Source organism: Lepidothrix coronata, unplaced genomic scaffold (genome assembly GCF_001604755.1).
Source record: "Lepidothrix coronata isolate B3197 unplaced genomic scaffold, Lepidothrix_coronata-1.0 Scaffold51, whole genome shotgun sequence".
Lineage (NCBI taxonomy): Eukaryota > Metazoa > Chordata > Aves > Passeriformes > Pipridae > Lepidothrix > Lepidothrix coronata.
In genome coordinates this window covers 5,157,680-5,180,430 of record NW_016690231.1, presented here as the reverse complement: position 1 = coordinate 5,180,430, position 22,751 = coordinate 5,157,680, and the positions used below count along the sequence as shown (strand labels likewise).

At 48.3% G+C, this 22,751-nt stretch overlaps 1 protein-coding gene across 2 annotated transcripts; it reads left to right on the top strand.

The window, feature by feature from the left end:
• The first annotated feature begins 850 nt into the window (after positions 1 to 850).
• On the top strand, positions 851 to 21,480 carry LOC108497630 (filamin-interacting protein FAM101A-like). Of its 2 annotated transcripts, XR_001874923.1 has the most exons (4): positions 851 to 1,219; positions 10,365 to 10,474; positions 12,200 to 12,646; positions 21,455 to 21,480. XR_001874923.1 is itself a non-coding variant. In XM_017815381.1 (3 exons), the coding sequence occupies exons 1-3, from the start codon at positions 851 to 853 to the stop codon at positions 12,531 to 12,533; spliced, it is 813 nt and encodes a 270-aa protein (XP_017670870.1). In that variant the 3' UTR covers positions 12,534 to 14,316. The 2 variants fall into 2 exon arrangements, 1 of the variants encoding a protein (XP_017670870.1); XM_017815381.1 differs by lacking the exon at positions 21,455 to 21,480 and having other exon boundaries at positions 12,200 to 14,316.
• The last annotated feature ends 1,271 nt before the right edge of the window (positions 21,481 to 22,751 follow it).

Sequence of the window (22,751 nt, the reverse complement as noted above, 5' to 3'; positions counted from 1 at the left end):
CATGGTGTTTATGGTTGTCTCCAACACATGATGGGTGGGATGGGGAGGCCATGTCCTTGGTAGCAGACCAGCAGCTGTGGAGCCAAAGAAAGAGGTGTGAAGGTGCAGGACGAGGCACGAGAGCCACCACGAGGGTATGGTGGCACAGGACCAAGACTGCCATGGTGACCCGCTGCCTTGGTGAAGCCACCCTTTGCCATCTCAAAGCAAAGAGAGATGACGGCTCTTGAGAGAGTCTCTTCCCTGGTGCCCACACACCACGACACTGAAGGGAAAAGCTACTTTGGGGATGTGGGGGTGAAAGAAGTATGAAAATCAGAACTGAGGGGAAAATCAGACATACGTGAGGGAAAACTCTGACAGCAGTGAGGGAATGAGCGGAGGAAAGCCGCAGCCCAGGATAGGTTGGGATAGGTGGGTGGGTGAGGAAGCCCTTCTCCCGACGCCCGGGAGGGACAGGGCGGGCGGGCGGCGCCGAACGCGCTCCGCGCCTGGGAAGCGCCCGAGAACGTGTGGCCGGGGCAGAGCTGGGGGGCCGGGGGAAGGGGAGGGCGCTCCCCGGCTCCCTCCCACCCTCTCCGGATAAATGGGCCGCCGGGAGGCGGCGGGCGGGCGGTGCAGCGTGTGGAGGAGCGCGGCGCGTCCCCATCCCGTCCCCGTCCGGTCCCTGTCCCGTCCCCCGTCCCGCCCAGCGCTCCCTGCCGGCGGGGCCACCCCGCGTACACGGCCGCGTCCCCGCGGGGCTGGGCGGGGGGATCGGGCTTCGGCTTCCCCTCCCCGGGAGCGCCTGACGGGCGGGCAGGGCCGGGGCCGGTGGAGGGGAGGCGGCCGGGGCACCCCGGGCCGGCCGATGCTGGCGCTGCCCCGCGCAGCACCGGGTTCCAGCGGGCTGGTGGCGGCGGTCGGGACTCAGGGGGGGCCCCCCGGCGTCCCTTCCCCTTCCCTCCCTCCGCGGCGGGCGGCCCTGGAGGATTTTCTCCCGCCGCGGCCCCCTCGCTGCCCCCCAGACATGGTAGGTCACCTCCAGCTGCAAGGGATGGACGAGAGCCTGAAGGAGAAGAGCCGGGAAGGCTTGTTGGACAGCCCGGACTCGGGGCTGCCCCCCAGCCCCAGCCCCCCCTTCTACTCGCTGTCGCCCGGTGAGGGCCGGGCAGGGGGCAGCGGCGGTGCGGAACCCCCGGCCCCGGGGCACCGGCGAGAGGCCAAGGACGGCAAAGTGGTAAGAGCCAGACCCGGGCGCCGGGTTCTGTCCTCTCCGGGCCCCGGGGGGGAAAGGCTGGCCGAGCCCCGGCGTGGGGGACAGGCAGGAGGGCGCCTGTGCCCGCTGCTGGGACACCCCTGGCCGTGTCCCCCCTGCTGGTGGCCGGGGGCTCTCGGGCTGCCCGTGGCAGCTGCAGTCCGGTGTTGGCACCGCCGCTGCTGTGCCAGGCAGGGCTTGGCCCAGTGCCAGGCGGGGTTTTCAGATACGCTCACAAGAGTGTTGGCAGTTTGGCTGGGTAAACTCGTAATAACGGTGTGGGAGCGAAACCCAGGTCTGAAACAGGCTCCCCTGCCTTACCTTCGGAACAGACAAGTGTAATTGCTCCTCAGTGACACTGCGCTGCCTGGTAGGTGCAGGTTGGAGCTGCATCCATCCGGACCGAGGCAGGGGCATCTGGCTCCCAGCCATCCTGGCATCCCACATCTGTTTTGTGAGGAGAGCATAGCCACCTCTGCTGGAGCCCTGGCTGAAAGAAAGACAGAACTGCCTGTTAGCTGGGGCAGGGTACAGATGAGTGTCCGAGGAGTTGGGACAGGGGCTGGGGCAGGCCATGTCTGCCACCCTTTGCTGGAGTGGGGCTTTGTGGAGTGAAGGGTTCGTGTTCTGACGGCCGAGCGGAGCAGGGGTAGTGGTTTGTAAGCTCAGCTGGCAGAGCACAGCAGATTTCAGTCAGCCTGCTGCAGTGCCAGCGAAGCGGTTCACTGTGGACTACTATTTGGGTAGATTTATTATGACTATTATTTTGTTTTATTTGTTTATTTCTATCCCTGGGCTATAAAAACTGTTTTTAAAACACAAAGTTCAGAGTATAAGCAATGGTGGTGGAGGCTTTTAAAGGATGATGAAAGTTCTTCCCTAGGGCTCTTTAAAATTTTTTTAAACATATATAAAAGATGTTTGTAGGTGTATTCAACACAGTTAATTGGCTTCTATATTGAATAGAAACTGTGGCACAAATCTTTCTATGAGAAAAATTTACCTACCTATGGATCAGTGACAATTCAAAGACTTCTTCCCCACAGAAGCATTTTGCAATGACTTCTCACACCCTCGTGCACTTTCTCAAGTTCTAAGGCTATTTTAGCGTATTATTAAAAACTGCCTTTTACTCCTGAACCTGCGAAAGCCTTCCCCATGAACAGTGACTCCTCCTCACCAGACTACAGTGGGGTTATTGCAAAAATCAAATCTCAAAACCTACTCATGCCGCGGTTCCAAATATGGAGCCTTACCTGCAGATGCCTGGGGCGTGTGTGCCATCTTGATGGGACTGTTTATGTACAAAGAGTTACCCATACACCTCTGATTTGGCAGGATCAGGCTGTTGCTATGTGTCTGTAAAATAAAATGTGGGAGGAAGGTGAATGAAGGCTGCTGGACCAGAAAACAGCTGGGGTGGAGGTGTCTGCAGAGCTCTGTAATAGGGATATGACAGTTTCTGTTCCAGTAGTATGAGAGTTGGCCACCACTCCACCCAAGAAAGCCTTTAGATATCGAAGATGAAAGAACAGGAGAAAATTTATTTCAGCTCACGGGCTATTAGGACTGAGAGTTTTAGTGCTTGACTCCTACAGGGGGAAAAAAAAAGTTATTCCTGTGATATATGTAAGGCAAAAATAGGTTTCCCAGTTATTTTGATCATAAATCAACATTTTACAGATTTCAGAGAAACTCACACTGTAGATGCTTCCAAATTTTGTATCGCATTGCAAGGGTAGCCCTTGGCTCCTGCTCTTAGAGTATGGGTTCCATACATTGGGGGTATTTTCATGCTTTTATGAGGTACAGAAGGTTACAGGGATTCAAACACTGAAATCACTTGGACTGTATTGTTTGGAGTGGTGCTGGACTGTACTCTTTAACTCTGTTTGGTGCACTGCAAAATAATGAAGTAAGTAGGAACTTTCACTCTATTTGATTGTACAGAGAGTTTCACTTCTTCTCAATTCCACCCTGCAAATACTGTGCTCGCAGCTGTTATTAAAGCAGGAAAAATACGAAGAGCGTTGCTTGCTTCATACTTCTAAATTGCAGTGTCTAATTAGCTTTAATCTTGCTGTTTAACAAGGACTTGCAGATCTATGAGCAGTTATGCAATCCATGAATGTGCTTCTGTTTAACTCTACTCCTCTGCAGTTCATCAGAGCATTCAAAATTGGCAAATCAATAATTGCAGCTATTTGCACACCAAGAAATGCCTTTTTCAATTGTCTGTTATATTAGTGTTTGTTTTGCTTACAAACGTGACAGAGCCAAGAACGCAGCCTGCACTCTTTGTGTTAGAATACTATAAAACCTTATAGAAACTCAGTCAGTAACGGCCAAAGTTCCAGTATGTACAGTAACAATAAATTGCTGTCAGGTGAAGAAAACAACATTCCAGATCTGCAGGAAGTATTTCATACTATTCTTTGCTGCAGAACTATCAAACCATCAGTCTGAGCCCATTTGGTTCATTTTGCAGTCAGCTATTTTGCTCCAACTTCACAAATATGTTACAGAATTTTTCTGCTCATGCCGACTAAAAGGAGATTGCATGCCCTTATCGAGGACTTTCTTGTGTTTAAAATCTGTCTCTCTCTGCTCTGTGTTATTAACTGTGACTCTGAAAAAGTAAACTCTCTGCTCTTTAATAAGCACAACTTTGTTTCAAAGACAATGCACCATTTATTCACATTTAACCAGCCAATTTGGGAACAGCTTTGGGATCCAAGAAAATATGAAAGGCAATTTAGGGCCAGAGTCATAAATACCACAAGTTCAACACCATTTAGGGACTTTTTTTTTTTCATTTTACTTGCAGTGAAGGAGAAATTGGCTTTTATTTCTTCAAATAAAGTCCATATAGGGAATTTGTCAAGTGTTTTGTGCTTAAGTGCAAATATCCTAAGGAAAATAGAAGGTGACTTTTACCTAGTTCTGCCTCTTAAATCTGAAACATGATTAAATTGATTCTTATGACTTGGGTTACTGAATTCTCTAGGCTGTGCCCATAAAGTTGGGCCAAAAGGAACATAAATACAATGAAATAAATCTCTAATAATATGCACAAAGAAGCAGTTGCTGAAAGGGTAGGGAATGAAATGACATCAAAGTAGCCAGATCTGCTTAGAGTTTTCCCTGTTGTTGTTGCCCTGGGATATATTTTTAGGCTAAAAGAACTGTTTTTTAGGCTGTGTTGAAATAAATGCTTTGCATTCATCAGCACAACTCCTAATGGTTATTGAGGGAGATCAGGATCACATTCATCTGCAGAACTATCAATTGTACCTTCTTGAAGCAGCAGACTGTGTTCCTTCCCAACAGTGAAGGCAACTATTGTCACTGCAACAAGTTCCTTTTCTTTGAAAGACTTTTAAGTATTTGTGCATTCAACCTGCCTGACTGAGCACTGACTTCTGTGGGACTATATCCTAGTGAATCAGCTGCAGGGATATAGGGAATTGCTACTTACATTCAGGAGCTTGTTGGACAACAGTGTGGTGCCAGAATCAATCTCGTGGTGGGAGGAGTTTTCAGCTTCTCAAGCACAGAGGAGAGACCTTGCCCCTTGGCACAGCCTTCACAGGCATGGTCCCAACAATGGGGTGTGTGTCAGCACGTGTGCCAACTCTGTTGGATTTAAGGCCAATATTAAAAAAACCCCAACGAACCCAGAACATCTCCTCCTAACATCCTAACTAACAGAGCCCTTGGGCCACAGAGGCAGCATCTTGTCCTACACTGAAAGTGCCCGAGGAAGAACGGAGGGCTATCTTGTAGGGGCTGGGTGGTGAACATGGCCATTGAAGGATTTCCAGGCAATATGTAACTTCCAGACCTGCCAACACCTGCAGTGAAAGCACACGTGAGCACCCCAACCTGAGCCAGCTTGCAGCCTGCACGAGGCAGGTGATGTGATTCTCCAAGGCCACGTGGGTCCCAGCAGCTCTGGGGAAAGCCCCAGGCTTGTGTGGGAAGTAAGGCACCCATCTGGCACCACAGCAGGGCTTGCCTCAGGGGTTGGCGTTGGCAGCCTGGCATCCTGACCCACTTCTGAACCACTCCCACAGGGCCAGATCCTGCAGGAATTCCCCCGGCAGGGGTTGGTGGTGGTTTCAGTTCCACACCTGTGGCCTCTGCCTGGCGAGGGCTAACCCCACCTGCCTGTCCCCTGTCCCTCAGCTCCAAGTTCTGGACATGCACCCGCTCCTCTTCATCCTTGGTTCAATGCCAGCCGTGAAGGAGAGGAATGGCTCTGGGCCTCACCTGATCTGCAGGCTGTGACAGATGTCCCTTCTGGGCAGATCAGGGAAACAGGCATCAGGATCTTACCATCTACTCTGAAAAACGTGGCTGTGATGGCAGACATCTAGGGTGATGTCTTCTAGCTGTTGAATTTCCATTGCGTCCCTGTATAACCCCGTGGACAGTAAGCAAAGCAGCACGCATTTCCCACTTGAAATAAAAGAGGGAGATAAGCAGGAAAGATGTAATTCTTTGAAATAATAAAGCCCTGCCTTCTACCTGAGGTTTGCATTTACTGTTATCACCTCCCAATATAATCTCATCCGGCTCTAGTATAAATTACTCGTAATGTGCAATACGTGTAGATACTGGGAAAATAAATGGTCTGTTAAACAAATATTGCTTATCTTCCAGAGCGGAGAATGTAGATGTGTGTCAAATAACTCAGCCAGATCTTTCATTATAGCTGTAAATAACAGCTGAGTAAAGTGACATTTTCATGGACCTGACATGTTACCATAGTGGGAAAATGTGGTGAGAGATTTGCTTATGCCCTGGCTAACTTAGGAGCTGGGAATTTGGGAAGCCATATCCTGTTTGTAGCCCTGACACTTGGAAAACCGTTTCCCCTTACAGTCCCTAGAGATCTAATGCCACATCTTAGTGCCTTCCCCATAATGACCGTAGCGAAAGGAGTCGGTCAGTTCTGGTTCTTCGTGCTCTCTGGGGAAGCGCTTTGGAGGTTTATGTATTTCAAATCACATTAATTTCCTTTCCTTTTTGTTGCTTTGCTGCCTGGAATTTGAAAGCTAAAGAGCAGTCAGTGCTGTCGTTTAGCTGTAGGTTGAATTCCGTTCAGCAACCAATTTTATCTGTGTTTATCTATCTGCTACTTGCAGAAAGCAGAGTTTAGCTGCCCAGGCCGTTACATGCCTGAAAGGCATCAGAGGGAAGAGGCAGAGGGAAAAATGCAGCCGAACAAGAAAGCACTTCATCTTTTTAATAATATTGTAACTCTTTGCTGGTTGAAACAAATTATATGCTGGAAAGGAAATAAAAATAATAACACCTTTACTGCTTACTAGTCACCTCGGATCTGTTTTGAGGGCATAATGTCTACACGTAGGGGTCACTATTTGATCTCTCCAGTGTCCTTCCTTTCCTCTCCTCAACCTTCCTGGACTACAAGACTACCTCCTGTCCCGGCATGTCCCTGCACAACCTGAGAGGGTTGTAGTGGCTTTTGCAGAGCTGTGTCTGGTAAATACCAGCACAGCTCCAATTACCGAGGACGGATGAATCAGGTCTCCTACTGCAGTGTTCCAGGAGAGCAACTCTTGGATAGACAGACCTCAGCTGTGCATCCCTTGTAGACAGCCTGGTCTAAAGTGATGTGGGCTTCTCCTCTTCACCATCAATAACCCCCAGTAGTGGCAGCAAGGTCTGCTCCCTGCCAGCCCATCTGTGGTGCTGGACAATACAGAAACCCACCTTATCTGTGAGGTGTCCGGAGATCACTGAGTGATTGCTAGAAATTAGCCAGGGATCATTTTTTCAAGGCAGTGCAGCAGTCCAGTGCTCCTCTTCTTTCAGCCATTCCTGTGCAGAAGAAGAAAAAATTAAATCAGTATTTTTTGACAGGCAGAACATTTTTGTTTTGTTTTTACCTTAAAACAGTTTGGAAGGAACTGGTATCAAACATTTGGCAAAAAGCCAGCTTTGGACACGCGCAAAGCATATAACATTTCAGCCCCAAAGACAAATCTTTTGGAAAGCTCATGTCCCCTGCTCCTTGCTTCCCAACTCCAGGTGAGGTGCAGGAACTGACATTTCAGAACATCACTGGAGGGGAAACGAAATGTCACCTGAAGTGCCTTTCAGTCCCCGCTGTGTAAAACCTGTGCTTACTGTTTAGTGACCCCTTCGTGCTGTGCAAGCAAATCAGTTGCTGTTTGCTGAGCACCCTGCAGCGTCCTACAGATGATGTCTATTTTTAGGCCATGCCTTGTAAGTTATTTACATCTTCCATATGCAGACTTCCAGGTCACTTCAAGGTTTCTGACCTGCAGCAACTCTTGGTACTACTTGTGGAAGAAAAGTGTGAGTCTGTAATGGTATTGACAGGCAGTAGAAGTCCTGGCTTTGGCTTGCCAATGTCCACAGTTGTTCCAGCTTTCTAAATTAGGCCAAGCCTGCAGTTCTGAGGTTGGTGCTCATTTATAGCATATGAAATGCATTATGAAGTGCTTGTTGTCACCCTTCTCTACCCAGAGCAAGGTAAACTATAACCCACCATGGAAATACTCTCATCACCACTCCATCCAGAACTAACCTGGAGACGATTTAATCCCGCTCTCACCAAGTTCAGTGGCAGGGTTTTGACTCTGATTGCTTTCAGTCGTGCATGCCAGTGCCTCCATTCCTCCGTGCACGCTGGTATTGTTTCTGCAGCATGTTCTTGTTTCCTGCTCCCTGCTGTGGGACTTGTGCTTTCCACAGATGCGTTGGCCACAGTGCCCACGCTCCGACCAAGTGGCACCCCCGGCACGGCGGGCCGGGGAGTCTGTGCTGTACAAACACTGGGGCCAGCTGCTCCAGCAGTGTGCCAGCTAAGACACAGGAAGGACCTCGCCTCCCACATCCTGGCTGGGGATGTTTAGAGCACACTTAGTGTCAGCATTTGTTAGCAAGAAGTGCGAAGACTTGTTTGCCTGGAAGTACTGAAATGGCTTCTTTGAAAATGCTTCTTTAAAGGAGGGACACGTATGCCCAGCCTGGCTTCCTTTGCCAGTTCAAGCACTCTGCAGATCTCTGCAGGTGAACCCTCAAAAGGGCAGCCTGCCTGCTGTTCACAAAGCCCATGAGTACCTGTCCACATGGTGTTTGACTCCTCACCCAAATGAACCTCTTCTCGTGTACAAGATGTCTTTAGAAAGAGCTCTGGCCATGTGCAGACTATTAAAAGCTGGATATCTGCACCCTTGTGAATTGAGGCTTGTCTGATGTAAACAATTCACATTTCAGAAGCAAAGAGCTTTATTTACGACCAGAAAGGCTCCCCTTGCCCTCCCCTGTCAAGAGTGTTGAAAGCAATCCAGAAGTGAACTTTGCCTTTTGGCCAGTGTTTGGTAGGAAGGGTAAACATATACATATATATATATACACACATGCACATATATTTTTTTCTCCCCCCCCATGCAAATACTGTCCTCCTTTGACAATGGAACAGAAATACTCAATGAAAAAGAGAGGTTGGCCATTTTACTTTATAGCACTACTTTACACAGTAGTAAAGTGCAGGGATATTTCAGTATGGAAAGAATAAACAGCTTTGTGGCTTTGGGACACAGAATTGAAGGGCTTGGTGAATTCAGATGGAGCAGTGACATTTTTTTGACTTAGCCTGAGGCAGAAAGTCCAAGCCACAAGAGAAAACCAGACCTCAGCTAGTGGGAGCTGATGCTGTTGAGTGGACTCAGCAGGGCTTTGCCAGTTAACACCAGCTTGGGGGACACTCTGCTGAGCATTTGGGGACCTCCACAGTGTACAGGGTAGGGCACAGGCTGCAGAACCTCTCCCAGTGCTGCTAGTAGAACTAGGTCACAGCTCCAGTGTTGTCTCTTAGGCCACCCAACCAGAAAATGCTGGGGCAGGTGGAAGGGAGAGGCCTGGGATGAGCAAGCCAATACAAGAGCTGTGTCCTCAGCTACTGTCAGTGGATTCTGTGAGTCCTGAGATGCTCTTGCAGACTTGAACGGGTGAAATGTGGCTGTGATTGTAACACATATGGCCTCTCCATGGTAGAAAGTAGAAAACTCCATGAGCTTTTCAGCCATCTAGAGACCCTGCACAGAGGCTGCCGGGCCATCTCCTTTATAGAAAGCCCATGTCCCTGTGGGTCATAAATACCTGCTGACAGAGAAGTAGTGGCAGGGACTGAAACATGCAATGACATTTTTCCAGGAGGGCAGGATTAGGCTTAATTAGCTGCTGGATTTAGTCCAGGCACCGGACACAGGATCTCTGTATGTGGGAACTGATGTTTAGGAGCACCTCAGTATAGAGAACTGGGATTACTCATTTCTGTGGTGGGCAGAGAAGCTTAGGCTGGACTGTGACAATTTGTCAGAGTAGTAACTTCAGGGTGCAGTTAGTCTTAAAAATCCAGTTTTTGGTGTCATGAATTGGAGCAGCTCCATTCATTATAAACTCCTGGCTTGAAACTGGTTTCCTGCATTGCAGAGGCCACAAGGTGCCCCAGTGTCTCACCCCACCCTCAGCTGTGCATGGTTAACTAGAATATCCCCTGGAGCATGAGAGCCATTTTTGGCACAGAGACTTCAGCAACAGCAAGTCTCCCACTTCCTCTGCTGGATCAGTGTAAGAGATATATATGTATACACACACATATATATACATATGTATATATACATATACACACACACATATATATATATACATATAAATATAAATACACATCTCACTTAAGTAGACCTATGTCCTTTAAATCAGCAGACTTAAGCCCTGTATCTATGTTAGGTCAGATGTGGAGCACTTTTCCACATCTGGTGCACTTCGAGTTTTTGTAAGACTTGTTAATTCATAATAGTAAAGGTAATATCAGGGCTAAAGAAAATCCCCAAACAATTGCAATTCCTATAAGAAACAGGAAAAGAAGAAGGAAAAGAAGGGCTAAATTTCAACAAGCAGATACCGCAGCATGGAGTGCCAGAGATCTGGGCAGAGTCACGTACCTGGGAGGTGTTGGTAGGTGAGGGCAGTCCACAGTGTCGCATCAGGCTGCTCAGCTGCCAGTCACAGCACATTAGGAACCTCATCTGGTGTGTCCCACTTGCTGTGCTCTCCTTTCCTGCAGATGCCTTACCTGCTCCTGAACCCGTCCATGCCAGAGATAAGGCCTCGAATGCACCCTGTGTTTTTTGGAGAAAGCATTGAGGTCAGCCCCGAGCCCGTGCAGGAAATCAGGTACAGATGGGATTGGGTGGGTAGGTGGGGATTTCTGTGTTTTTCCTGGTGCTTTTCCTTCTGCCAAAAATTAAAATGTGTTTATAAATGGGAGTCATGGTTATTTTGATGGGAAGGGAGGAACAGGTGGGAGAGTAAAGCCTGAATTAAAGACACTGACAGCAGCAGAGGTGGAGGGGAGGAGGCAAGAACTGGAGGGAGGTTTTTTAACAGAAGGCAGCTTTCCTTCCAAGGCCAGCTCAAATCCAAGGCTATGAGACAAAACCATTACCATCTGTGGGCTTGATAGCTCCACTAACTAATCTGATAGTCTTCATACTGTTCCCAGATGATTTGTATCTTGAGAAGAAGCAACACCCTTATAATTGGCACCTGTTTTTGTTAGCCCTTGCAGCAGAGAAAGCAACATTAGATCAGTCCATAGAGACTGAATGAGCTCTTCCTAGTGAGGAGATGGTCCCTCAAGGTAGTGATAGAGATGTTTTGCCCTCCTGTGGATAAACATGGGTCTCTGCTCTTCTTTTCCTCTTTTGCTGGTGTGGAATGTACTCCAAAAACAGCCTGGAGCAGTTACACACAGCTTGGGGCAGGGACAGTGGGAGGACTGTAAAGCAAATTCCCACCTCCCTCAACCTATGCAACATCTCTCTGGAAATGTACCCCAGTAAATCTCTGCTGGCTGAGGAACTGCCAGCGGGCATGTTTTTATGGTGATTACATCTGAGTCTTGTTTTATGTGTGCTGAATGACTTGCTTACACCCTGGCTGTGCAAAATACATTACAGCAGCTCAGATTACACTCGGTGCACAATCAGTCAGCCCCCCTCTGGGTGGAGGTAATGAGGAGCACACACCCAGCTTTTAATCTTTTTTACGTGGAGCTGCACATTCCTTGGCTGCTGATTGCTAGAGGAGCGTTTGGGGAGCAGGGAAAACCAGTGAAAGTCCTGCTGTTCCTCGTGGCTAGGAATTCTAGGGAAAGCCCTTCACGTGGCCTGCTGTCTGTGGCCTGCTGTCCCTACATCTCTTGTGGATGCCTGCAGAAAACAGGCAGGGTAGTGATATTCCAGGTTTTGTGGGTTCTTCATATGGCTGTTCAGGTGGTTACTTTCTTTGGGACCAGTGATGTGGGTATTGGGCAGCCATAGCCTGCAGTAGGCCATTGCTTTACCTTCTCTGTCACCATTGCTTGGATTTTCTGTAGGCTCCAACAAGCAACCTCACCCCTCATCTCCCAGCACTCTGATTTTAGCTAGCTTGGGCATCTTCGTGCTCTGATGGCAAGGCACTACAAAGAAAAAAGACAAACACACAGCCTTGACAGCTCAACAAGTCCATTACAGGGTGTTTGCCTCCAGTGTAGCTCTCAGGGCTGAGCTGAGGTTGCAGTGGGGCCTGTGGAGGAAACCAGAGGAAGAAGTGGGTGGCTTGGAGCCTGTGCCCCAAGGTGTTTTCTGCCCTGGCAGGACCATGGTCCCCTGTGCACATGCACTGCAGAAATGCTGAGATGGATTCACAGCAAGGGGTGGTTCCACCAAGATTCACCAGAAGGATGGAGTCCTCTTTTGGCCCTTGCTCTCTGTTGTAGAGTTGGCATCAGCCCCAGTGTCTGTGCAGTAAGAGATCATAAATATTGCCAGCTTCAAAGGGTTAGAGCAGAGCCCTGCCTGTCTTATCTCCTTTACTGCCTGGGCTGTGTTCGTGATACCTTGCTGTTCTCTGTAGGTGCAATTCCGAGGTGAAGTATGACTCCGAGAAGCATTACCGGGATGACATTTTCTACGGCCCCATCCCCACTGTCACCACCTACAGCGAGACAATCATCGCTGCTCCCAACTGCACCTGGCGGAACTACAAGTCCCAGCTGATCTTCGAGCCCCGCCAGAAGCCACTGAGGTTTCAGAGCACAACCATCATTTTTCCCAAGCGTGCCAAGAACATTTACCGGACCACCCTCAGCTACAGCTTGGGTTGTGCCAAGCGTTGGTTCGCTTCCAGCGTGCAGCTGGAACTCTGTGAGGAAACCAGCCCGTGCGTCATCTACAGCGAGACCCTCTGATCCGCCCCGGCAACCGCGCGACCTCCGGGAAGGCCGCGGCCTTCGCCGGGCCTCTGGCTGGGCCTTCATGGATGGCGACTGAACATCAATGGCTGGAGAACACCTCGTTGTGGGTGAGGCTGAATTGGCTGGGAGGAGGCTTGCAGGGCACGGGATGGTTTTGATCAGTGAGAGAGGCTGGCTTGTATTTTGCGACATTCCTGACGTTAACGGTCTCGATTCTGTTTTTTGTTTTTGTTTTTTTTTCTTGAGCATATCTATTTTTGAGTTGTGTTTAGATGAAATCAAGATGACCAAGGACCCAGGTACCCGTAGCAGAGCCTAGTGAGCTCTGTAGGTCTCGTCTAGCACATAGGTGAGAGTCACTGTAACATTCAGAGCTATTTTGATCTCTGCAAAGGGAAGACCAACTGCAGAGTCAGCGTCTGGTCAGCCTGGCATAGACCAGGCCAGGTCTCAGAGCTGAAATGCAGAGGAGTTGGTTATTAATACACCACAGCTTGCTCCAACAGCTCATCTGAGAGGGAGCTGCAGTATTACACCACTGCAGTCACCTCAGGCCTAACTTCCTGGGAGCAGTGGGGACTGTCACCCCAAGAAAAGGGAGAAAAACAGGCTCCTGGTGCTCTTGCAAGCCACTGGAGGTTTGTATACCATGGCAAGGCACAGCACAGCCAGGAGATGGGAGAAGGGCCTGCCCTGACCCAGCCGCGTCTTCTGTGAGCCCAGCTGAGAGTAAGCACTGGAGACTGAGGACACTGAATAGGTGGGGGGCTAGTTTCTAAAACTGAGCAAGTGATTTAGGAGCCCATTGCCCTTTTTCAAAAGTTTTGTCAGTCCAAGTGTGCTGTGCTGTTCACTGCCTTGAACACTCAGTTTACAGGGATCTTTAAGCACTTGCAACCCTTCTGAGTTTCAGGGAATGGCACTATTGCAGGGAAGAGCATAGGGCAGGAAGATGATCTTTGGCTTCAAAGAAGCCCAGGGCAGGGTTAACTCACCCTCTCAATGGTTTCCATACTTGTCGCATGGACAGCTTTTCTGACTGTGGAGGAGCAGCCAAACTTTCTGTGTAGAGCTTGAAGAGCCCAAATCAGTCCAGGTCTTTCTAAATCATCCAGGCTGTAGCAATTCAACAGGTACTTCACAAACAGCTGAGCTGTCTCTGCAAAAGGACCAAGAAACACTGAGTGAGCAGGAGTCAGTACAGCCATCCTGTGGTAAACCATTCCCCACTCATGAATCCCATTTCCTGGTATCCCTTCACTTTGCTACCTTGCTGAAAATCTGCAAGAGCCTGGATTCCCACAAACATATAACTTTTGAAAATAGCACAGAATTGTCTCCAAAAATCTTACCAAGAATTCTTGCATGCTGCTCAGACTTAGAAAATAACCACACAGCTCCGGAAATTAATTTCCAGCTTTCCCTCTTCTAAACTTTCCACTTTGTTCCTGACTTGCTGTGAGTCTGATGGAGTTACTTCAGAACACAGCTGAGCAGCCAAGTCAGAAAGCCTATTAACGATGTCAACAAGACGTAGCTGATTGCCCAGAACAGTTGACGCACAAACCCACAGAGATTAAAAAAAAAAAAAATCTGAAAAACTTGAAAAAATAGTAAAATTAAATAGTGACTTATAAAGATACTCTTTCCATAAGTTTCAAAAAGCAATTGGTAAATGTGACCAGAACCATGACCTTTATGAAACAGAGTTCTCTTGTTTAAAATGAAGCACAGTTTTTCCACCAGAGGTAAATATAAAATCTTTATATATAAACTTAAATCCTGACAGCTGAAGCATCATCAGCACTAAAAGATGTGTGTTATGGCAGTGATGAACTCTGCTTCTCTGGGAGTTAGCACTTGGTGGGGAGAAACCTCTCAAAGGATTTCCAAGGCTTCCACCTACTGTTGAATTCTTTACAGCAACACAAACAAGGATTATATTTGTTATTGGTCAGGTTTTGCTGTCACTGACTGTCAGCATCAAAGCCTGGAAAAGCACTGTCTGCCTCTGAAGGGATTATTATGCCTGAAGCAACCCTTCTCCCCAGGGCACCAGCAAACATGGAGTTGGCTTAGGCAGTAGGGAGGAGATGAGGATGAACATGGTCCCGGTCCCAGTGCAGTTAAGTTGGTGATGCACTTACTTGGTAGTTCATCCTGAGGTCTGTCCTGTTCTCCAAGTGTTGCCGAGCGAGCCTTGGGACTGGGGGAAATACCCACCTGCCTTCCTGGGTACACATGAAGGCTCTGGAGGGCTCATTGCACATATCCATGAGAGTCTGTACAAAGGGGGGCAGGTTTCCAAGCTGAGCAACACTGTTATCCAGGTTCAAAAGCAGGGCCAGCACTCACACCCAGGAGATCCCTGCATGATGACAGATTAGATTGCAGGCACCTCCACTGAGCAAGCATGGAGACAGGCTGGCCTCAGAGCCAAAGGGATGCCAGAGACTCCCTGTTCTGACCACACATCAGGCTTTGCTCCCGTTAACAGCTGGATTATTCCCTTGCTTCAAGCACAAAGCTACAATTTTTGATCACATTGGTCTTTGAGCAGGACAGGTTTTCCCCAGAAAAAATCTCTTTTATCATGACTGGCTGCAGGCTTCTGCCAGCCTTCTCCACTGTTAGTTCTGCTTCCTAAATATTGGCCACAACAGTAAAAAAAAGAATTCAAGGAAAGCCAAAAAACTAGTGTGCAAATACAAATCCAGCAGAGAGACCTGAACCTCAGCCTGGACTTTCACCACACAGGGACAGGGGCTGCAGAGGCAAAATCTCACAGGTGGATGTGACCCCCAGGAGGGTGCAGTGGAAAGCTGCATCCTTGGCACTGGAGGGTTCCACACGCCCGGGCCAGGCCTCTTTGAAGCTTCATGCTTTGTTTTCTCTGCAAATAGACTAGAAATGACCTAACATGCTCCTGCTCCTTTGAGTTTAAGCAGCTTTTGTGGTCTTGCCATGTTAGGGGAAAAAAAAAAGACAGAGCAGTGTGGGTTTCTAGGCTGCTGAACACATTCTGAGCTGTGTGGCCACAGTGGCTATGGTGGGACTACAACCCTGGACCACATCCCAACTGGGACATTGCCTGAGATCTGTAGAAATTTTTGAAAAATACCTTCTTACGAGGTGTCTCCCGTGGGCCCATCACAAGCTGCTTTTCCTCTCAGCAAAAGCTGGCACTGGAAAGGGACTTTGTTTTTCCTGAGGACAAGGAAACCATAGAGGGTCAAGTCTTCACCCTTGCCTGGGCACAGATCCCACTCTGCCTGTCCACCCTGTCCCTGCTGCTCCCATCCCTGTGGCTGGGTTAGGCAGTGGTGGAAGAGCCAAAGTTCGCCTTACCATGACTGGGAAAAGTGATGACTTTTTTGTTTTGCTTAAACACCAGAAACTGTATTTTGTGTGTGTGTTGCCAATGAAGAATTGCTGCAAGCAGCCAAGAAGTGCCTTGTGCCATAGCTGTAGTATGTTTGTACATCTAAAAGGAATGATTAGTCCCACTAGGGAGGTGCTTTTCTTTTAAATGGAGCATTATTAATCTCAACCAACAGATCTTTATTCCTGTATATTTTCTCAAAGATATAAGTGATTAATTTAGACCATGGAAAGGTGAGTTTCCTTGAGCAGCTTGGACTGTGGCTGCACAATGTCTTTCTGGGATCCTGATGTACATGTTGCCCACAGTCCTGTAAGCCTGATGGGTAAAGTTAGACTCTGCCTTTTGGAATTATTGTCCATCAAGAGTTATTTTTGAGATCAAAAACTTTCACAGAAGGCATCTTTCTTTTTTGGGGGGATTTAGGGGTAAGACTGATTTTTTTCAATATGGAAACTCACTATCCCAAATGTGTGGGGTTCCCCTTCACCCCCTTCATTCCTGTGATTCTTTTGCCCCTGAATGCAACAGAGTGTGCTGGTGTCTGGTCTGCCTGCATTGCTATCGTTACATTTGGGGCCAAAAAGAGGAAACCCTAACGAAATACTGAACTTTCAAAATCTGTGGAATACTTTGCACAAACCACAGAGAACAACTTTGACCAAACCAGTTTACTGCTTATCTTTATTTTTTGCCTTTTCCTTTTTTTTTTTTTTTCTTCCTAAGCCCACTCTACTTTTCTCAATGTGAAATACAGACAGATTTGCACCCTTGGTGCAACATTTCTGGGAATGATGAAATGGGGTTTGGGTGTTGATAGCAGTGTTTGAGTGAGCTGCTGGTCAGAGAAGTGAATGCTATTTACTATTTATGTTGAGTGTGTCTTAAAAAATAGGAAAGGTCACAGAAGGCAAAAGACTTTGTAGAGCAAACTGAAGACTAAAGACTGTGTGAGTCTGGTCTAGAGGCAAATGATTCTATGTGTGGACACTGTGAGCTAGGATATTTAGCCATTGTATTTTTAACCTGCCTTTTTTCCTGTAGGAAGAGGCATTCCTTGCCTTTGTCATGGTTTGAGATAGCCTCAAAAATCCAATCCCCTAGTCTAAGCCCCCTCCCACATCTCAACCTAATGTGAGATGGGTTTTTTCCAGACAAAACACACCAGACTCAGAATTGGATTTTTGAGGCTATCTCAAACCATGACAGCCTTCTTTAGAGCTGAAACAAAATCAGATCCATCCTCTGCCACAGTTATTCAGTCCCACTGAAGTCTGTGAGCATCAGTGTTCCCCAGGCTTACGGGGTACTTACTGTGTGTGTGCCAAGCAAACATGCACAGAGCTGTGCCTCTGGGGAGATGGGGGAATGCTTTATAGGGGATGATGGATCTTGTTGTGGGATATTCAGATTTCTACTGCCAGATAAACTCTGCTCCCTGAGGATCACCTGATCACTCACAAATTGATCTGTTCTGAATATCTCCCCTAAAGCTTTCCTATAACCATTGGATTTTTTAGGTCTTGGGAGGCACTAATTCTTTTTCAGATACTGTGATGGTCATCAAAATGAGCAAAGTATCCTACCATGTGAGTCGTGACCTGAGGATGGGGTTGAAAGGTGTCTGAAGGTTAGAGAAGGAGAACATATAAGTGGTGGAAATGCATAAGGATGTGTCATATTTTTATTTTTGTAAGTCTGATTCTCTAAGTGCTTGTAAAGTACTTTACTGTTGTATATGTGGTGATGCAGTAGTTCACAATATCCTTTTATTTTTGTATATTCCCCCCTCCACCATAATCCCTTTCTGTTCAACTCATAGAGAGTAATTTAAGAAGACAAAATTTATATATCATAATAAAATGCTCAAACTATCATACTGATGTATCTGGAGTTTCCTTCCTCTTCCTTGTCCCTTTATTTGGTACCTAATGCCCCTTTCCCATCCAGAGGGCATCTTTTTGGTGTGTCCCTTCTGTGGGTTTCAGCCCAGCTCCCCATGGACGGGTGGCTGTGGCACAGTCAGTCAGTGCTGTGATGTGTAAAACCTGCTCTGCCACGTGTGCCCAGGGAAACTGAAAAGCAGAGGCAGAACTCTGCTTCCTGCAGAGGCAGTTTGACCCTTCCAAAAACTGGTTGTCAGTTTTACCATTTCTTCACTCTAAATTTCCCTCTTCTTCCTTCATCTTGTTCTACTCAGCTACGAAGCCTTGGTGTGTTTGATCTAGACAATTCCTCTCCCAGCTTTTCCATGGCCTTCCAGAGAAGGAAGAACCAACACAATGCTTATTTCATATACAGGTATCCACAACCTAGTACAGTATTGGGACCCCTGCTGTGTCCTGACTTTCCAAATCATGACAGTGGATAGGCTGGATCAGCGCTAAAATCATAAAGTGCATTTTAAACCCATTCCTGTAAATGCCTCAGGCTCACCAGCCAGCTATTAGTAGAATGCTCTGCTGTCTTCCAAGACCCAAGATGTCTGCAGGGAGAATCTGACACTAATCTTTATGGAAAAATCATATTGGATTTATAGGGATGAAGTCAATAGGCTTGGACGAAAATGGCTGTTAAACTCTAAGGAATGGAAAGGAGAAGCAAAGCCATGGTATGCAAGAGGCTTCAGCTGCAAGGGAAGTGCCTGTGTCCACATCCCAAGCATTTTGACACAAATCATGTCTGAACTGCTCCTAGGATGAAGGATGGGAGACACACTCATGCCTAAGAACCTGAGGAAACACAAGGATGTGAAGAAGGCAGGGGATGTGCAGGCTGGGCGAGTTCACTGGCTGATACCCAAATGCCAGATGAAGGACATGTGCATCCACTCCTGCTATTTAAATAAAACCATAAAATGTGAATGCTGTCCAATGAAGATTCCTGAGGTGTCAGCTAAATCCTCAGCAGCAAAAGCAGTATTAGATGCAGGATATGTGTTTTGGCAAGTGTGCTCAGATGAGCTAACCCCTAAGCTAGTGGCTTTTACTGTGCTATTTGGATGTTGTAAATTTAAGCAGATGATGCTTGGTATTAGTTTTGCTCCTGGGATATTTCAGACAGTAATTGCACATATCTCTGAGGGATTACAAGGTGCTGAAGTTATAATGGATGGACTTTGAATTTAAAGTAGATGCCTTTATGAACAGAAGGAAAGGTTTAGGCTGGTTTTACAGACAGCAAGAATGCTGAGTGTAAAATGCCAAAAGCCTCACCTAAAAGAATTTGCTGGTAATGGGCAGCTACAAATTAAATAATAATAAAAACCCACATGCTGGGATTCCTATTCCACTCAGCAAAGCAGAGTTGTAAGGAAACAATAGATGCCTTCATCAAATTTCATTCCACAGCTATTTACAGTCAACAAATAATGGAAAGACTTGCCAGAGAAAGAGCCTTACCTGATACTGGAGCAGTAAAAACGTCCCCCTGCTGCCAGATCGTCAGCTTTAGACTACCACATTCAAGACCTTGGGCTTGGTGTCTGGTCTCCATCGGCAGATGGCAATGTCACAGCCTGGACCTGCAGAAATCTCTTTGGAGGATCGAGGCAATGCCAAGCAGCAGGAGGTTGTATTGTCCCCAGAAATGTCATGAATCTGTTCCAATGCGAAGGAATCACCAGCAGCATTCCTGGACTGATGTGTAGCATGGCCATCTACTCAAACTGTCTCTTCTGGCACAGGACGCTGAACTGTCACTTAATCCATTTCTGTGGGGAGCAGACATGGGATGGGAGACTGTCACAGCAAGATAGACCTCTGTCCCCTGGGCAGCTGCCCCTGTGGCTCCACAACTGCCTCCCCCAGCAGCTATCCCAGAATGACTGAACCCACCTGGCATGCTCTGGATGCAGCTCTGTGACCTCCTCGTGTCCCGTGGTGCAGGTTCAGTGCCTCAGGGGGCATCTTGGCTTCAGCAGTCAAGCCCCCAGGGTGGCTGCATGGGGCCTCTGGATGCTTGGTCTGGTGGTGGGATGGGGACTTCCCAGGCTGGCACTCCCAGATACTCTCATCATTGTTTGCCCAGCTGTGGTAAGATGTGGGTCTAGTGCTGGTTTTCATCCTATTCCTTGGGGGAGTGATTCCCACCACAGGTTCAGCCCCTGCAGTTACCCCGTGGCCCATGGAACGTGGCTTGGCCATGCAGGTTTGCCACTACATTGTCCAAGCCCAGCTCGCCTGCCTGTTTCTAAATCCCCTGGTCTGGTGACACTGGAGAGGAGCAAGGACCTGCCACAGGCCTGAGCAGCTTCTGCCAAAGCACCGAGTCTCCTTCCCCTGGCAATGTGCCCAGTCATGTTCCCAGCAGGAATGGCTTGTTCTCGAGTAGGATAAAGGGTCCTGGAATTGCTTTTTTGGGGCGTAAGGAGGGAGTTTTATGAGCTCTATTTTCTGCTTCTAATAATGATATTGGATCTAAACAGTTCCACGCCTTGGAGTTCAAGACAGATGGGGAGTTCACATCTACAAGGATGAAAATGCTCATCCTGCCAAGCCTTTGATTCTCATCATATCCTTCCTACCCTACAAACAGGCGGACAGCACATTTCTAGCATAAAAATATCCTCCTCTCTGACTAACCACCACCAGATTCCCTTCCTGAGCCTGTTCTGAGACTGGTGATTAGACATTTCTATATACATAAACATCCAAATCACCTCCCCAAGGTTCTTCCTGTCTCCCAAGCAAATCCTGAGGCCAGCGGCTATTTGCAGCTCCTTGAAATACAAATGGGATCACGGCTTCTTCCAAGTTGACCGCTGTGGTCAGGGCCCACCGTGTACCTCCCTGGAGCTGCACCGTGGCTGTGCAGCCTCCCATCACAGGCCACTGAGACACCCACCCCTCCTGCTCTGCAGAGCCAACTGCTCCAAACACCCCGTGCCTGGCTGCTATTCACGATGCCAAGGCACTGCATAGACCGGGAAACATTTTGGCACTGGGATGTGCTGTGGGAATGCGTGGGCATATGCACACTTGCAGAGGGAGGGTGCAAAACCACGCCAAAAAACACAGAAAGCAGCAGAGGAATGAGCAACAGGCACACGCGCGTGCAAACTGCATTCTCTTTGATGGAGGATTGGAGAAACATTACCTTCCCCTGGGGCTTTGCAGTGAAATAACCTGATTATTCATGAACCAGCCAGAATCATCAATCCCTCATTTATCATTCTCAACATAAATTATAAGGGCAAGAGAGGAACACACCAGCAATAAACTAGTTATAGATGTAGTGTTGAAATCTGCCCATTTCCTTTAAATATGCCCCACTTACTGATAACAAACAGTGATCCAGCCGACTCCTCAGCTGAGTCCCGAGCATTGGATTACAAAGGACACAGGCCAACACCCCGCTCTGTGCGAGCGAAAGTCCATTTGGCGCTTGCGTGGGCGGCCAGCTAGGAAATGGCAGCAAATTTAAAAAAAAACCCACATTTGTCTTGCTGACAAATGCCTCCAGGAAATAAAAGCCTTTGTGTTCTTCTTTGACCTCTTCCACTCACAGATGGCTTTTGCTGTGCTTCCGACAGGGATTTTTTTTTTTAGCGCCTGCACTTCCAGGATATTCATTTTTGCTGCTGAAGAGCTCAGCTGCCCGACGGCTTCAAGGACGAGTGTCTCCAGCGCTGGGGGCTGCTGAGGTGATGATGCACATCGTGTTATGGACCCCTTGTGGCCAAGTAGGATGGCCTTGAAGGGGCAGAGCTGGGGCTTTAACTGCAGACCCAGCTTCTAGTGGGCATTTTGGGATGGCAGCATCTCAGACCTCTGGGAGCGTCCTTGGCTGGTTGAGCACAGGCTTTACTCTGGGATATAGATTGAACCAGGGGAGAGAGCACCCAGAGCCACGCATATTCCTGACTAGTATCTAGGAGAGGAGTTGAGCATCCTTCCAGCTCTAGTCTGAGCCTGTTTTTCAAGTGAAGTGGAGATGGAGTGGATTCAGGGAGTGGCAGAGCAGCCCTTGAGGCTCAGGGTGCTTTGCTGAGCACAGCTCTGCTCTGCCTCCAGATCTGCCCTTGAGCTTTGCAGCTTGGGCCCTTCCTGAGTCCTCCGGGACTTGTAAGTGTTTTGGCAGCACCAGCTCTCTGTGTCAGCCCCAGCCATAGCTGAAGCACACTGTTAATGAGCCACGTGTTCTGAAGGCCTCCAGGCTTGGCACTGGCTGTTGGGGACCTGTTGGAGCCCAGCTCTGTTAAGTGGCTGTAGTGCCACAGCCCAGCAGAGTCAGCTGCAAAGTGCCCAGCTCAGCACTTTCTGGAAAAGCTTCATTTGCCCTCCCCCTGCCACTCACTTCACTCCTCCAAGGGTCTCTCCTCTATGCACTCAGAAAGGGGGAAAAGAAATCATAGCATGTTTAAACGCTGCCTAATGGTGAAAAATAACATCTGGAGAGCAGCCTTGCCCCTCACACAGAGTCCTCCATTTCCACATCCTGATACAAAACCCAATAGGGAATTGTTCTAGAAGTGATCTGTCAGCTCAGCAATGGGGACAACTCTCCCTGTGGGTGCCATGAGCTCGGGGACAGCAGCCACTCACCAGGGGACAGCAGGTACCCAAGAGCCCTGGAGAAGTGGGTGGGTGGCTGAAGCCATACTCACTGCTGGGAGATTTTAGAGAGGGAAGGGAAGAGACTGCTCAGCAGCAGGGTGACCCCATGCCTGTGCCTCCTGTGCTGGCCCATCTCCCCTGTTCCCCCAGGAAACGGGCACAGGAGAAACCTGCTTCCTTTGAGCCTGTTTCCAAAGAGGCTCTTCCAGCCAACATTAACACACTTTGCTTTACTTCCCAGCATGGCCCGGGGCAGAAAGCAACATCTGGACC

Bases quoted from the DNA above. Each gene is read 5' to 3' on its own strand.
- LOC108497630 (XM_017815381.1), top strand. From the start codon at position 851: ATGCTGGCGCTGCCCCGCGCAGCACCGGGTTCCAGCGGGCTGGTGGCG. The intron at 1,220-10,364 runs GTAAGAGCCAGA...CCTTTCCTGCAG, and splicing joins AGGCCAAGGACGGCAAAGTG to ATGCCTTACCTGCTCCTGAA. The intron at 10,475-12,199 runs GTACAGATGGGA...TGTTCTCTGTAG, and splicing joins GAGCCCGTGCAGGAAATCAG to GTGCAATTCCGAGGTGAAGT.